Source organism: Eptesicus fuscus, chromosome 9, assembly GCF_027574615.1.
Source record: "Eptesicus fuscus isolate TK198812 chromosome 9, DD_ASM_mEF_20220401, whole genome shotgun sequence".
Classification (NCBI taxonomy): domain Eukaryota; kingdom Metazoa; phylum Chordata; class Mammalia; order Chiroptera; family Vespertilionidae; genus Eptesicus; species Eptesicus fuscus.
This window is the reverse complement of record NC_072481.1, coordinates 89,149,370-89,165,155: the sequence shown is the minus strand read 5'-3', so window position 1 is coordinate 89,165,155 and position 15,786 is coordinate 89,149,370. Positions and strand designations below refer to the sequence as shown.

General features: G+C 47.0%; 1 protein-coding gene and 1 long non-coding RNA gene across 3 annotated transcripts in view; one reads left to right on the top strand and one right to left on the bottom strand.

Annotated features, from left to right (window-relative positions):
* LY86 (lymphocyte antigen 86) overlaps positions 1 to 15,786 on the top strand; it is a 66,099-nt gene that overhangs the window by 35,711 nt on the left and 14,602 nt on the right. For both annotated transcript variants that reach the window (XM_054720929.1, XM_054720930.1), the window contains exons 3-4: positions 265 to 351; positions 1,579 to 1,707. In XM_054720929.1, coding sequence (XP_054576904.1) covers positions 265 to 351; positions 1,579 to 1,707 — 216 coding nt within the window. The remainder of the gene's footprint in view (positions 1 to 264; positions 352 to 1,578; positions 1,708 to 15,786) is intronic.
* LOC114227559 (uncharacterized) lies at positions 1,971 to 14,782 on the bottom strand. The gene is made up of 3 exons (XR_008556960.1): positions 14,446 to 14,782; positions 12,127 to 12,175; positions 1,971 to 2,126 (listed from the first exon to the last, which is right to left on the bottom strand). It is a non-coding gene; the product is annotated as an uncharacterized LOC114227559 (long non-coding RNA).

Here is a 15,786-nt window from a genome sequence, read left to right as displayed (position 1 = left end):
ACAAGTGAAGATGTAACCCACCAAAAAGACACCACGCTCCTTTCTCAGACTGAACGTGACACTGAGCAGCGTTGCCTTCACAGAGAGCGTGAGGGGTTGCTGAAAGTATCAGGGACTTATGCAAGCAATGTATTGGGCAGTATGTTTCTGAATCAATTTTAGTGACTCATATAGAAAAAAGAATATCATTGGTGTGAATTTTGAATACGAGTCTACAGAGTATATGGTGTACTCACACCTAATCTGCTGTTTTTCTCTTGGCAGATCCATTACAAGATTTTGGCTTTTCTATTGACCAGTGTTCCCAACACTTAAAATCAAATATCAACATTAGATTTGGAATCATTCTGAGTAAGTAAAACTATTGACATGAAATAAAACCGCCTCTTCCTGGCTCACACACCCAATTACTTGTATTAACTGGAGTGGCTGGCTCAGCCCCTGCTCCCAGCACTCTGTGGAATTAACTCTATTTCCATCTTCCTCTTCAGTTCTCTCTCTGGTAACATCCAGATAGAGTAAAACTCTCATTTAATGTTGTGATTTCTGTACTGAAAAGACTCTAGGCACTCATTTGGATGATACAAGCACCTGGGATCAGTATATCTGGCAGAGAAAGAAAATATTTTGAGCCTAAGTATTGATGTTTGCTCAGGAGAGAATTTTTGTTTAGTTATTTCAGCAACAAACAAGTCTACCACCAGCAACATGGCTAGTCTTTGTGTTATTTCATTTCCCAGACAGCTCATATAGTTCTTCAACCTTGACTCAGTTAAAGGCATGCAATATCTTCTCACTCCACCCCAATCAATGAGCTCAAATGCTTTCTGATTGTTTATATTTGTATGGTCATGCCATCACAATTAATCATCATATTGCTATAGTTCCTAGAGTATCTCCTTTCTAAAAGAGCAGAGGATTTAATAAACTTAGCATGGGGAGTCAGTCCACAGAGATGGAGGGAACATTCCCAGAGTCCAAGGACTCTCATGCATCCTTGTATTTCTCAAACCTCACGCAACATCTGGACTCTATAGCAGCAGCTCAATAAATGCTATGAGAGACAGAGAAATGCAGAATGAAAGGAGAATGGAGCAGAACATAAAACGAGGAATGGAGGAAAGTTTCAGAAAGAATTGGAAGCCAGCACTGCCGAGCACCCTGAAGCTTCCTTTGTAACTATGCTACAACATCTGCCCAGCAACAGTGTGGGTGTGCAGGCTTGCCCACACCCCAGTGCTATCAGGGAGGTATCTGATACTATGGGGCTGAAAAGTGATAGAAGCCAGACCTGCAGCCACCACATTAAGGGGCCATGGCATCAGGGCAGGGGAGCGCAGCAGATAAACTATCTCCTCCAAGCAGATCAAGTTTGTGAAAGCACCTCATCTCATACTCAGGGCTGGCACCACAATCCCCTGCACCACTGCCTACATGCTGTTTTACCAAGAAAACAGTTCCCTATGCAGCACAGACTGCTGGAAATGCAAGTTTTGGGGGCTCGGATGTGTATAAATTTTTAATGCTTTGATATGCAGCAAAACCCACACTAGGTAAAGCCCATCTCTTTTCCTTTAGGAGAGGACATCAAAGGGTTGTTTCTTGATGCAAGTCTCCTGACGGGAGGAGTGTCCGTTTTGAATTACTCCTATCCCATCTGTGAAGAGGAGCTTCCCAAGTTTTCTTTCTGTGGAAGAAGGAAAGGGGGTAAGTTGTCTGTCTTTCTCACTGATTGCTGAGGCCCAGGAACAAGATCTCTGCTGAGGTCAGGACACCTGGCGGGGATCTGGGCCCTGCCCCTCACCTGTGGACAAGTTTCACTTCACATGTCAGCATCTAAGTGCTGTGCCATATGCTGTTACATAAAAATAACCATAAGGCTCATCCTCAGGGCCTACCTGACCATGTGGGTGTGAAAATCAAATTAAACAACCATATATAAGGTACTTTATAAACACAACATGTGTTAATTGTGGCACTTTATTTATAAAAATAAAAATAAAAAAGGAGGGTTGGCAACAGAAAGAATCAGTAGCTTCCCCAAATCCATTGCTGTTCAAAGTGTTTCCAACTTTCTCCTCAGCAATCTCTTTACTGGCAGCGTCTCCTCAATATAGCAATGGATTCTGAAAAAAAAAAAAAAAAAAAAGTGGCAGGGGGAAGCTTTCTGACTGTCAGCATTTTACTGTAGTCTTTCTCATTTGAGTCATTGACTGATGGGGTAGTAGGTGGCTACATTCAAAGTACAGATGTGTAAAACCCATTGTATTATTGCTCTTTCTCCACCCACTAGGCCGCCAACTCTGCCATCCCTACCTCAGTAGTGCCCAGGAACCCCCCTCCAGCCTGTTCCCACCTCGCCTCTCCTCCTAGTCCTCACCCAGCATCTTCACCAAGACCCTGAGATGCCTCTGTTTATTTAACCAAAAGTTGGGTCTGCTCTGTGACTTTCCTTCCCCAGAAATTGTTCCTTTCCTCTTCCCAGGGTCCCCTTACCATTCCCATTGGCCAAGGGGGAACATGCCCCTAATCCCCCACCCTTGAGATACTCATCTATTTCCTCATTCAAGGAAGCTGGAGGGAAATCACCTAATTACGCTTCTAAACAAAGGCTCTAAAGAAATTGGGATCCCCTTCCCATAGTGAAGATGCAAACTCGGGTTCATCCATGTATTTTCTGAGCACGGAGAGCTGTTCAGTAGCTGGTCCCTATTGAACTTTTTCTACCTGCCCTCAGCCATTCCTGTCCAAGACTCCTCACCCCACCATCAGCCACTTTTTCTTTCATTCCTTCCCTTCTTCCTCATTCACTTCTTCCTTCCTCCTTTCCTCCCTTCCTTCAATACTAAGTCTCTACTGTGTGCAAAGCACTTTGGGGAGCCTGAAGATGAACCAAGGATGGTTTCTGCCTTCAAGGACATTGATGATGGCTAGAGGAGATTAGAGATCCACAAAACTCTGTGTGGTGTGTGCATTAAAGAGGCACAAACAAAATGCTAAGGAAACGTGAGAGGTATAGTTCATTCCCAACAGGTTGGCCTGTTGGAATATGGAAAGTCTGAAAATTTTAATATAGAATTATTTTCCTGTTTGCCTTAAAGTTATTTGAAATTCTGTTACAGACTTTTCAGCATTCATAATTCTAATATATAAAAACCCATGGTCCATATCATCCACAACAACCGGAGGCTCGACCAACCAGAAGTCAGTGCCTGGTCGCCGTGGTGACCCAGCACTGACTGCTGAGGGAGATGTGGATCAGGTCCAGAGAGAGGCCTGGGGAGAGAGAAGCAGGGTCTGATCCGTAGCCTCCGTGGCAGCTGTGGATCAGCACTTGCCTCTCTCTTTCACTCCAGGCCTGGCCAACAGCCAGGCCTCTCTTTCTCTCTGGTCTTTGCTGGGGCTGCTGATCAGCCCCTCCTCTCTGATCAGGCCTGTTGATAGGCCCGGAGACGCTGACTGGCATAGAAATCGACCAATCAGAACCTAATCTGGGTGAACTGAGAAGGCAGAACCTAAGGTGGGGGGCTGAGGAGGGGTTTTGAGGGCAACAGCTGTTTGGTGTAAGGTGTAAGAAAGCGGTTCAATTTTTTCATGACCAGTTTGGCAGTATAGTGCATATGGCAGGCTATCAGTCCAGATATAGGGATTATGTAATTTTTCTGCCAAGAGCATCTCCTCCTGATGAAAAAGGCTCCCCCGCCCCATTTAAGCAATCCTATCCTATATAATCTATCTATACTACTAAAAGGGTAATATGCTAATTAGACCAGGTCGACTGGCCATCTTCCGGACATCCGACTTCCTTCTGGACAAAGCCATGGTGGTGGGGGCCGAGGCAGAGGCTGTTAGGGGCAATCAGGCTGGCAGGGGAGGAAAGTTAGGGGTAATCAGGCAGGCAGAGGCAGTTGGGGGCAACCAGGCCGGCAGAGGAGGGCAGTTGAGGGTAAGATCAGGCCGGCAGGAGAGGGCAGTTAGGGGCGATCAGGCAGCCAGGCAGAGGCAGTTAGGGGCAATCAGGCAGGCAGGGGCAAAGGGGTTAGGGGTAATCAGGAAGACAGGCAGAGGGGTTAGGGGCAATCAGGCAGGAAGGCAGAGGCAGTTAGGGTAACCAGGCAGGCAGGCAGGTGAGTGGTTAGGAACCAGTGGTCCCAGATTGTGAGAGGGATGTCCGACCACCGGTTTAGGCACAATCCCCAGGATCGGGCCTAAACCGGTGGTTGGACATCCCCCAAGGGGTCCCCGATTGGAGAGGGTGCAGGCTGAGCTGAGAGGACCCCCCCCATGCATGAATTTCATGCACTGAGCTTCTAATATATATATATATGTATATATATATGCATGTATATATATTCTATCTAATAAAAGAGTAATATGCAAATTTACTATCACTCCAATACACAAGATGGCTGCCCCCATGTGGTCAAAGATGGCTGCTCCCATGTGGACATAAGATGGCTGCCACAAGATGGCCAGCAGGGGAGGGCAGTTGGCAAGGACCAGGCCTGCAAGGGAGGGCAGTTGTGGGTGATCAGGCCAGCAGGGGAGGGCAGTTGGGAGGGACCAGGCCTGCAAGGGAGGGCAGTTGGGGGCAATCAAGCCTGCAGGGAAGGGCAGTTGGTGGGGGACCCAGCCTGCAGGGGAGAGCAGTTGTGGGGGGACCAGGCCTGAAGGGGAGGGCAGTTGGGGGGGGACCAGGCCTGCAGGAAAGGGCAGTTAGGGGTGACCAGGCCTGTAGGGAAGGGCAGTTGGGGGGGACCAGGCCTGCAGGGGAGGAAAGTTTGGGGGGACCCAGGCCTGAAGGGGAGAGCAGTTGGGGGGGGGACCAGACCAGCAGGAAAGAGCAGTTAGGGGCGATGAGGCTGGCAGGGGAGGGCAGTTAGGGGTGACCAGGTCGGCAGGGGAGGACAGTTAGGGGCAACCAGGCTGGCAGGGGAGGGCAGTTAGGGGCCATCAGGCTGGCAGGGGAGGGCAGTTAGGCATCAATCAGGCTGGCAGGGGAGTGGTTAAGGGGTGATCAGGCTGGCAGGCAGAAGCGATTAGGGGCAATCAGGAAGGCAGGCAGGTGAGCAGTTGGGAGCCATCAGTCCTGGATTGTGAGAGGGATGTCCGACTACCTATTTAGGCCTGATCCTGGGCCTAAACAGGCAGTCAGACATCCCTCGAGGGGTCCCAGATTGGAGAGGGTGCAGGCTGGGCTGAGGGACACACCCACCATGCATGAATTTCATGCACTGGGCCTCTAGTGTGTGTGTGTGTGTGTGTGTGTGTGTGTGTGTGTGTGTATATATCCCGGGAATCAGGCCTAAGCCGGCGGTTGGACATCCCTCTTGCAAGGGACCGCTGGCTCCTAACCACTCGCCCACCTGCCTGCCTGGTCACCTCTAACTGCCCCCCACTGCCGGCCAGGTCACCCCCAACTGCCCCCCCCGCCACTGGCCTGATCGCCCCTAACCACCTCTGCGTGCCAGCCTGGTCACCCCTAACTGCCCCCCGCTGCCAGCCTGGTCACCTCCAACTGCCCCCTTTGCTGGCCTGGTTGCCCCACACAGCCTGCTTGTTCAGTCATTTGGTCATCCCTCACTAACCCCCTGCTGGCCTGGTCACCCCATGCAGCCTGCTGTTCAGTCATTTGGTCATCCCTCACTAACCACCTCCCCGCCCCCACCGGCCTGGTCGTAGGCAGCTATCTTGTGAGGGTGTGAGGGTCAATTTGCATATTACCTCTTTATTATATAGAATAGTTTGTGCACAGCATAATGCTGGTAGTCTACAAGCCTTCCTGATTTTATAAAATGTTTTGAGGAATTCAAAGTATCTTGAGCTGATCTATAATAATAAAAGCATAATATGCTAATTAGACTGGACCACCTTCCAGATGAAGCCGTGGTGGCGGGGGCTGAGGCAGAGGCAGCTCCTGCTGAAGCAGGGGGCCAAGCTCCTTGCACGAATTTCGTGCACCGGGCCTCTAGTAATTAAATAATAACCCCTGAGAAGAATGACAACTCAGTAGGCTGCCACCTGGAGTCAGCATCTATAGTCCTATCTCCCATGTTTGCTTATCTTTCCAATTTTCCCCCAAAATAATTATTTTGAATCCAAATGTGGAAACAGGTATGCTTGGAAGTACTACTAGCTTAGTAAGAAAGAACCCATACTGGGCTGTCCTTTTGTTCCTACTTTCCTACTCCCTTCTATTCCCCAGATCAAATCTCCCCACCTCCTTCCTAGAAGATGGAAATGACTTCCAACCTACTTCCTTACTGCTTCTGGGGGGAGGGGTAGTCTTCCCAAATCAGTGTTGATCATATCACCCCCCTTCCCAAAAGATTTCAGGGGTTCCCATTTCTATAGAACAAAGACTAAGTTCTTAAGTGAGCAAGGTTCATCACGGATTGCACTCTAATCAGCTTCTCCTGCCACATCTTGGCCCACAAGCACCTTCAGCTACAGCTTCATCAAATGATTTGCCATTTTCTGACCACACCCTGTGTTTTGACACACATGATGCTGTTCTGATGCTTCCCTTCACCTCCATTGCCTGCTCCCCATTTCTCTTCTATCCAGACATCACTCAAGTACCACCCCCTCTCAGAAACCTTCCTCCTACCCAAGCCAGTTAGTTGTTCCCTCTGGATGTTCCTGGTGTATCACATTTCCACTTATCTCATCCATCATTGTATTTTGTATTCTAGTTATATTAAGTGTGTGCATGTATACTACTAGTATGTGTGTGTTCCTTGAAAGCAGACACTTCAAACTTTGAACTCCTTGAAGGCAGGAGTATTTCTTACTCCTCTCTGTCTCTGTAGACTTTGAAGACAAAGAGAGACTGGTACAGAGTTAAGATGCAATAAATTCTTGTTTTATTGAATTTGCATGTGATGAAATGAATGCAAGTATCCCACCTCCTAAGTGACTATCTAATGATGCTTATGCATGCCACAAAGACACATTCAATCCCAGCAACCAGTAAATTATCTTGATCTTCCACATTTAAGAAAACCTATTTTTCCTCAGTGATTGACTGAATGGTGGAATGACCGGAACACCAGCGGCCCCTCAAGCTGGCAAGCTCCACCCCCGAGCAAGCCCCTGGAACCCAATCAGGGGTGGAGCCAGCTGGCAAACTGCCCGCAGTCACTTACCCCAGCCAGTGCATGAATTCATGCATTGGACTCTAGTAGAATTAATAAAACAGAAGAGATATTGTCCCCCAAATTAAAGTGTTCAATTCCATTTAGCAGCTCAAAAAGCTGGTTTTGCCTTATTCAAATGCTGGGCAGCCCTTTAGACATTTATTTGCTTTGTTGTCATGGAGTTGATAGCTGCATAGGCAGGCTGAGAAGCCAGAACTCTGGAAATTGCCAAGAAATTTCATATAGTATAAAATGATCAGAAAAGTAATATACAAATGCTATATGAACAAATAATATGCAAACTACTAAACCAGAGAAACTAAAACCTTAAATTCAGAGGCTTCTTGAGTTATTACATTTTTTAACCCACCCAGCAACCTAGTGCAGGAATGATGCTGTTGAAAAGAAGTGATGACTTCTAAGACCAGAATTAAGAGAAAAACATGCACCAAGGCGGAACTAAGACAATACATACCCAAGCACAAGCTGCTGCTAACATTCTAAACAGAAGCAAAGTCCCTCTGGGGTTCACAGGTCCTTCTTAGCAGAGCAGTGAGAAAACTTGGCGTCCACTGTGGGCAGCCCATTATGGTGTCAGTTGCAGCTGAATTGTTTGATACTTCCATGGCATTACAGTGCACCCCTCTGCAACCTGCACCCCACTGGCTGTAATCCGAGTCAGATAAAAACACAAAATGAGTCAGGTTTAATGAGACTGTGTGGACAAAATGTTCTCTTTTCTTCTGCATCTTCCCCAGCTAGCCAATATAAGAGCACATTGGATTTGAAAACCAAGTGATAGTCTTTTGGCATTGGTAATTTGGGGGCAATAGCTTGTAAGTCCAATCATAGGGGATTGACTAAGTAGACTATTGTCGGGCCAAACTAAGGTATTTAAATGACTTTGTAGGATATTATTAAATTACATAAAAATAAACATATAAGGCTATTGTTAAGTGACAAAGAAGCTTGCTATAAAAGAGTAATCACTATTGCATCCAGTTTTTATTTAAGTGTATACAAATGTATACACCAAAAAAAGCTTTAAAATAGCATACACTTAGGTGCTCAGTAGTGGTTATCTCCAAGTGATGGAACTGCAGATCTTTATTTTATCTTTTCTTGGAAATCTCCTTTGATTTTATAAGAAATACTAGTGGCCCAGTGCACGGAATCTGCATGGGTAGGGTCCCTAGCTGTTGCCAGCTGCCAGCTGGGACCTCCCTTCTCCCGGCTGCCTGCCACTGCCACCAGCCAGGGCCTCGTTTCCCCCAGCGGCTGCCTGTCACAGGCCAGGGCCTCACTTCCTGCGGTTGGCCGGTTGGCCCCACCCCCTGGTCAAACTCCCGGTGGAACTCCTGGTCGAACTCCCAGTCGAGGGGATAATTTGCATATTAGGCTTTTATTATATAGGATACATGATTACCCCTTTAATTATTAGTTGATAGTTTTGGAAAAGACTAGAGAGGATGAATTCTCTTCCTCTGTAGAGTAAATAAGAGTTCTAAAAAAAATCACAATCTACTTAATATTTAATAACTAGAGGCCCGGTGCATGAAATTCGTGCACTGTGGAGGGTGTCCCTCAGCCCAGCCTGCATCCTCTCCAATATGGGACCCCTCGGGGGATGTCCAACTGCAGGTTTAGGCCTGATCCCTGTGAAATCGGGCCTAAACCTGCAGTTGGACATCCCTCTCACAATCCAGGTCCGCTGGCTCCTAACCGCTCAACTTCCTGCCTGATTGCCCCCTAACTGCTCCCTTGCTGGCCTGATTGACACCTAACTGCTCCTCTGCGGGCCTGATTGCCCTCAAATACCCTCCCCTGCTGGCCTGATCACCCCCAAGGCTTTTATTAGTATAGATATTTGGAGTTAAAGAGCAAGTTCTGAATCAAAGAGTTGCATAGAATGTCATGGGACCATCAACTATCCATTCTATATCTTTTCTCTGGGACACCTTTAGCCCCCACTACCCAGGTTCATTGAGAAGGGACCAAAATGGGCCCCTGTTTTAATTCCTACTCCATTAATGCTAGTTTAGGTCTTTTGTCTGCTAGTCACATGGATTAATCTGCTTTACTTGATCTTCATGCTTTTAAACTGTCTCCATCAGCTCCATATCAATTAAATTGAATGTTTAATAACTACATCCAATTACAAACCTTAAGGAAGGAAGCTGCAGTAACTTTGTTAATATTTAAGTTAAGAACAGTAATGCTGGTAGAACCTCTATGTGGTTAGTCAGGTTTAGCCTCGTCCACAATCACCAACTGCGCCCTTTCCCCAGGTTACACATTACTTAGTCCCATGCTGTTGTCTTGGTTACACATTAGTTAGGCACATGTGGCTTCTCAGCCATGAAAACATAGCTAGTCTAAGTTGAGATGTACTGCAAGTGTAAAATACAAACTCAATTTTAAAGACTTAATATGAAATTGTTATATTGGTTATCAGTTTAGATTATAATATTTGGGATCTATTGACTTGAATAAAATTTATCATTATTACATTTATCAACAATAAAATATATTATTAACATATTGTTAAAATTAAGTTTACCTATTTAAATGTGCCCCCCCCCAAAAAAAAAAAACACAAAAAACCCACACATGAAATTATACATGCAACCATCATTATATTTCTACTAGAGGCTTGGTGCACAAATTTGTGCATGGCTTGGGTCCCTCCCAGCTAATTGGGGCTGATCAGGGCCAATCCAGGCTGGCCGGCCAAGTGGAGGGACCGTGGGAGGTTGGCTGGCCGCAGGAAATTGGCTGTGGGAGTACACTGACGACCAGGGAGCATCTCCTGCATTGAGTGTCTGCCCCCTGGTGGTCAGTGTGCATCATAGCTACTGGCTGGTCGGCCGGTCGTAATGGTCACTTAGGCTTTTATATATATAGACTAGAAGCCCGGTGCATGAAATTCGTGCACTGGGGGGTGTCCGTCAGCCCAGCCTGCACCCTCTCCAATCTCGGACCCCTCAAGGGATGTCCGACTGCAGGTTTAGACCCTCAGGGATCGGGTCTAAACCTGCAGTCGGACACCCCTCTCACAATCCGGGACTGCTTGCTCCTAACCACTTGCCTGCCTACCAGCCTGATTGACACCTAACTGCTCCCCTGCTGGCTCGATCGCCCCCAACTGCCCTCCCCTGCTGGCCCAATTGCTCCCAACTGCCCTCCCCTACCAGCCTGATCACCCCAAATGCTCTCCCCTGTAGGCCTGGTTGCCCCAACTGCCCTCCCCTGTAGGCTTGGTTGCCCCTTACTTCCCTCCCCTGCAGGCCTGGTCTCCTCCAACTGCCCTCCCTTGCAGGCCTGGTCCCCGCCCCCGCAACTTCCCTCCCCTGCAGGCCTGGTCTCCTCCAACTGCCCTCCCTTGCAGGCCTGGTCCCCACCCCCGCAACTTCCCTCCCCTGCAGGCCTGGTCACCCCCAACTGCCATCCCCTGCAGGCTTGGTTGCCCCCAACTGCCCTCCCCTGCCGGCCTTATTGCCCACAACTGCCCTCTTCTGCCAGCCACTTTGTGGTGGCCATCTTGTGATGACATGGGAGCAGCCATCTTGTGACGATGTGGGGGCAGCCATCTTGTGGTGGCCATCTTGTGATGACATGGGGTGGCCATCTTGTGATGACGTGAGGGTGCTAGGGTACAAGGGCGTGAGGGCCACCTAGGCTTTTATTAGTTTAGGTTAGGCCAGTGTTCGGCAAACCACGGCTCGCGAGCCACATGCGGCGAGCTGCGGTTTGCCACTCTGTTGACTAATGAGTTTGCCAACCATTGGACTAGACTAAATGTTACCATATAGTTGGAAGCTGTGAGGATTAGGCAATTGTAGCATATTGTGTGCAAAGAGGTAAAGGGTAGTATATGACAGTGGTCAGCAAACTCATTAGTCAACAGCTGCAAACCGCAGCTCACGAGCCGCATGTGGGTTAGGCAATGAGCATTATAATCTCCCTTTGCAATTTTCAAGATTCCCAGATCAATTAAATCAGAATCTCTGGGGGTAAGAACCAAGCCAGGTGATTTTAATGTTCAGCCAAAGCTGAGGAAGAAGGAGGACCTTAGCCCCAGATAGGCATTGCACAATATGTGCCAGGGACCTTTCCAGGCAATAACTACTTTACTGTTTGCACCAACCTTATAACATATAGAAACTAATGCTATTAGCCTCATCCTATATAATAAAGGTGTAATATACAAATGGTCATTACGCTGTGAAATGTAACAACCGACCGTGTAACAACCGGATCACAGATCAGCCGGAGGGTGGGGCAGCAAGCTACAAGTGGGCGGTGGAGAGCTAGAGGAGGGGGCAGGACAGCAAGCTATGAGGGGGGCAGGCAGGGGGTGGAAGGAGCTACAGGAGGGCGGGGCAGTGGGCAGAGAGCTACAGAAGGGTGGCAGCGAGCTACTGGCTACAAGTGGGTGGTGGAGAGCTACAGGAGGGGGCAGGACAGCAAACTATGAGGGGGGTTTGGGGGGAAGGGGGCAGGGGGAGCTACAGGAGGGCAGGAGAGTGGGCAGAGAGCTACTGGAGGGTGGCAGTGAGCTACTGTCAAGCTACTGGCACACAAATTCGTGCGCAGGACTACTAGTGTTAACATATGAGGAAACTGAGACACAGAAAGGTAACTTACCCTAAGTCACAAAGCCAGCAGGCAGTGGAGCTGGGTTTCTCTCCAAAAAGTTGTCTCTTATCCGTCTGCTACCTATCCTCTTGGAACATAAATGAAACTGCTGGAGAAGTTTATCTCATTTTAACCCTCCACTAAGACTGAGAAGTGATCAAAAGACATGACCAAATTATAGAAATCAAATCATCATTTTGGGGCAGAACCAGCCATTATATAAGGCAATGTTTCTTCAAGTGTGGTCCCCAAACTAGCAACATCAGCATCATCCAAGAAATTTTAATAATGCAAATTTTTACTTTCTCCCCAGACTTACTAAATTAGCAACTCTGGGTTTAGGGCTTACAATTCTGTACTTTATCAAGCCCTTTAGGTCACAAGTCAGCAAACTTTTTCTGTAAAGGAAAAAATAGCAGACATTTTAGGCTTTGCAGATTATATTTTCTCTACTCAACGCTGCTGTTATAGTGTGAAAGGGGTACAGACAATATGGAAATGAATTGTGCTGTTTTGTTTTCTCACCTCTATCTAAGGTTAGCCCCTAACGTTCTCATTTTCTGACCTGGGCTTGATTTCCTTTCAGAATGAGTGCCCATGGAAATGCCCACTCTCTTCAGGGAAACCTGCCATTTAGCCATGGAGGTGTGACCCATTCCCACAGCCCCAACAAGCTTATCCCACAATCGTCTGACTTCTCCCGAAGTCTGGGTTTGTCAGCACAAAGCAATACCACAAACAAGGCACCCACTACCTGTCTAGCTTGGAAATGAGTTGAGTTCACCCCTGTCTCTTTTATTCTCTTCTGATTTATCAAGAGTTCAATACACCTTGATGTCCATTTTCAACAAAATGGGGTCCAACAAGTTTTCTAGAATATCCCATTTTAGGAAGATGAGAGTGAAACAATAAGTGAAATAGAGTAAAAAATTGATTGTAGGATTTATAATCTGGGAAGTATGAATAACCCCCTATAAGACCTGCTCACCCCCCCCCCCAAAAACACACACACACACACACACAAAAAAAAAAAAAAAAAAAAAAACATGTAGAGTGAAAATTACTCAAAGAAATAGGGTGGCTCATGTTTTGGCTGTCTAGAATATATTGTATAGGGCTATGTGAAAAGCAGACTCTCAACTGGACATGAACCTGGAGATCTGGGCAAAGACCCAGATTAAGGCCATAGAGTAAATAGAATGAAGATAGGATTTTCACTCTTGATGACAAAAGACACATCAACTGTTAAAGCTTGTTTCAGCCCAAGCCTCTGGGAGTTCTAGCCAGGGTAGGTCAACCCAGGCAAAAGGCTTTGGTTTCACAGCACTAAGTAGTAATTGGCTTTCAAAAATGATTTGTTTATTGTTTTATGGATTGACTTGTGGCTATCAATTGTACCTACCCCTTTGCCAAAACCAGTGTGTGTGTGTGTGTGTGTGTGTGTGTGTGTGTGTGTGTGTGTGTACACTGGGTACATACTATGATTATAAAGTAGGAGACTGATATTGACATGGTTGAAACACGGTGAAAACTCGGGCGGACTTGATCTTACATGTGGGACAGATCCCAGAGTCGTGCCTAAGACAGCAGGCCCCATAAGAACTGCTGGTGCGCATGCACCACCCCTGTACATGAGCACTAAGCACTTTCAGTAGGAGCAAAATCGATTACGAAATACATGTACCAGGTATTAATACACTTCACTTCGTGCAGTATGTAAGCTACAGAAAAAAATTGGTTGGGGATTTAATTGTCAATGCATCTGGAAAGCTTGCAATTAAATATTGCAGTGACACCTTTTGTAGGCTGAAGAATCCTTTAGTTGAAAAAATAATTGCTCCTTGATGTATCTTTTGTGTAAATCTGAACTTTCCTCCTTTCACTGTTTATCCAAAGTGGGGAATACATCATAATTAGATGAATTTCAATGTACGACAGAGTAGGTCCCATGAGAAATGCATTTAAAGTCTGACCTGACATTGTCCACAGGGCAGATACTTTCTCTGATAGCAGCTACGAGATTCTGCAATAATGCTGATTTTACATGTACAGATAAGACAAAGATACAAGCATAGCAGGTACTCACGTTGGCTCCCTGTCCTTCCTCACTTGTATTAGCTAGAGCATTTCTCATCTGTCCCAGTTCACACTGAACACATGTGTCCGGCCATCCTTGAAACATCTTTAATTGCTGAGCTTTCTCAATCTTTGTAACTATTCAAAATTCAGTCCTAATAGCAATTCAGATTTCATTGGCTAGATTTCTATTGCCTTCGCTATCTCTATTTCTATGTGCTCCTTTTCACAGGTTTATATAATGGAGGACATTTGGAAATTGCCTTAACTGGGAAAAATTCCTATAAATGCTCTCTGCAAAATGCCTTGCACATTGCACTTCTCTAGTGAAAGATGGGCAAAAGTCACCTTCCAGGCAAGTGCTACCTGGAAGAAGCTCCACCATTAATCTATGCCGATGACCTAACACCTCCAGAAAGCACACCCACAGCCACGCGCCCCTACAGTGGGCCTCACTTCTCATCTGTTTAACATCCGCTGCACCGGCATTAACAAACGCACATGCCAGGAGCGCGGTCATTGGTTTGTGCTATAGAAGGAGAAGGCCTCAATTTTGAAGCATGTCTTTACCAGGATAGCACTTCTGTCCTACCTGTTTGTTCACCTTCATTTTCTGGGCCATTAGACCATCTGCTCTATAAGCTCATTTGCTTCAGGCTTTCTGCTCTGCTGGTCCCCGCACTTGATTCTCAGTCTCTCCCAACCGCAGCTTCTGGTTCCATCCTTCATCAATTATTGCTAATAGCCCCGATGACAGAGTGGCTTAGGTGGGAACTCGTGGTTTCACTTCCCAGGGATGCATCAATAGATCGGCAGGGCGAGTGATGTTCTCTGCCACCTGGGAAATGGCAGTTTCTCCCGCCATCATCATTTGCACTGTCATTTTGTAGTTGCAGGCAGCATGCTACCAAAACCAATATCATCCTGAAAGAGTGTTCTGTTGCCTGCCGCATCACACTTGCTGCATCGGGAGCAGGGCCCCGCCCAGTCCAGTGATTCTCCAGCCTGAGCATCAGCATCACCTGGCAGACTTGTTCTACCACAGACTGTCTGCCTCACCCCCAGTTTGCAGTTCAGTACGCCTGGAGAGAAGCCGGGAAATCTGCATTTCTCCCAAGTCCCCAGTAAGGCTGGTGCTGCTGGCCCAGGGACCACGCTTGAGAGCCACCAGCCTAGCACATAAGCACAGGGTTTGAAGCTAGACGCACAGAGATGGACCTCTACGGCTACTTATTGTTATGTGACTGCAGGCAAGTTCATCTCTCTGAGCCCCAGTTTCTTCATCTGTACGATGAGGAAAATACGAGTAACCTTACAGGACTGTTATAAAGACAAAATGGGATCATCTGTGTGAAGGCGTTAGAACAGAAAGCCGTTTGGCACAGGGTAAGCGCTCGATAAGTGATAAATGCTCGCCACTTCCTGCAGCTGATTAGGGATTTCTCAAGCAAGGGCCCTGAGCCCTGAAGTCATCCATCTCCGAGTGCAAGTCTGCGTTTTAACAAGGCCTGGAGAGGCAGTGCAGCTTTCGAGGCTTAGAATTTAAGGCCTTTTCCCTCAGAGGTAGCAGAAACCTGACTTTGGTCCAAGTTGTGTGTCCTCTAGTGGCTGACAAAGTGGGGGCTGCAGGCCTGCTTGCACCCTTGGGGAGAGAGCCCCATTTGCACTTCTCAGGGAACTGGAGATTGTTAGCACCATCTCCTCAGCCTTCAGCCTTCCTTCTCTTCATGTTTTATTCTTTGTTTGCATACTCCAAAATGTTTCAGGCAGCTGTGGATTCCTTCTTGTGAGTACAGGGCAGCAGCGGCTGCTACAAATTCATAGAGAATTAACAAAAACAGCAGTTTAGTATTGAATTAACAGGAACTTCCCACTCTTACTCTGTAAAAAATAGAGCTAGAAACAACGGTCACCATAGAAAGGGCACCAGCAA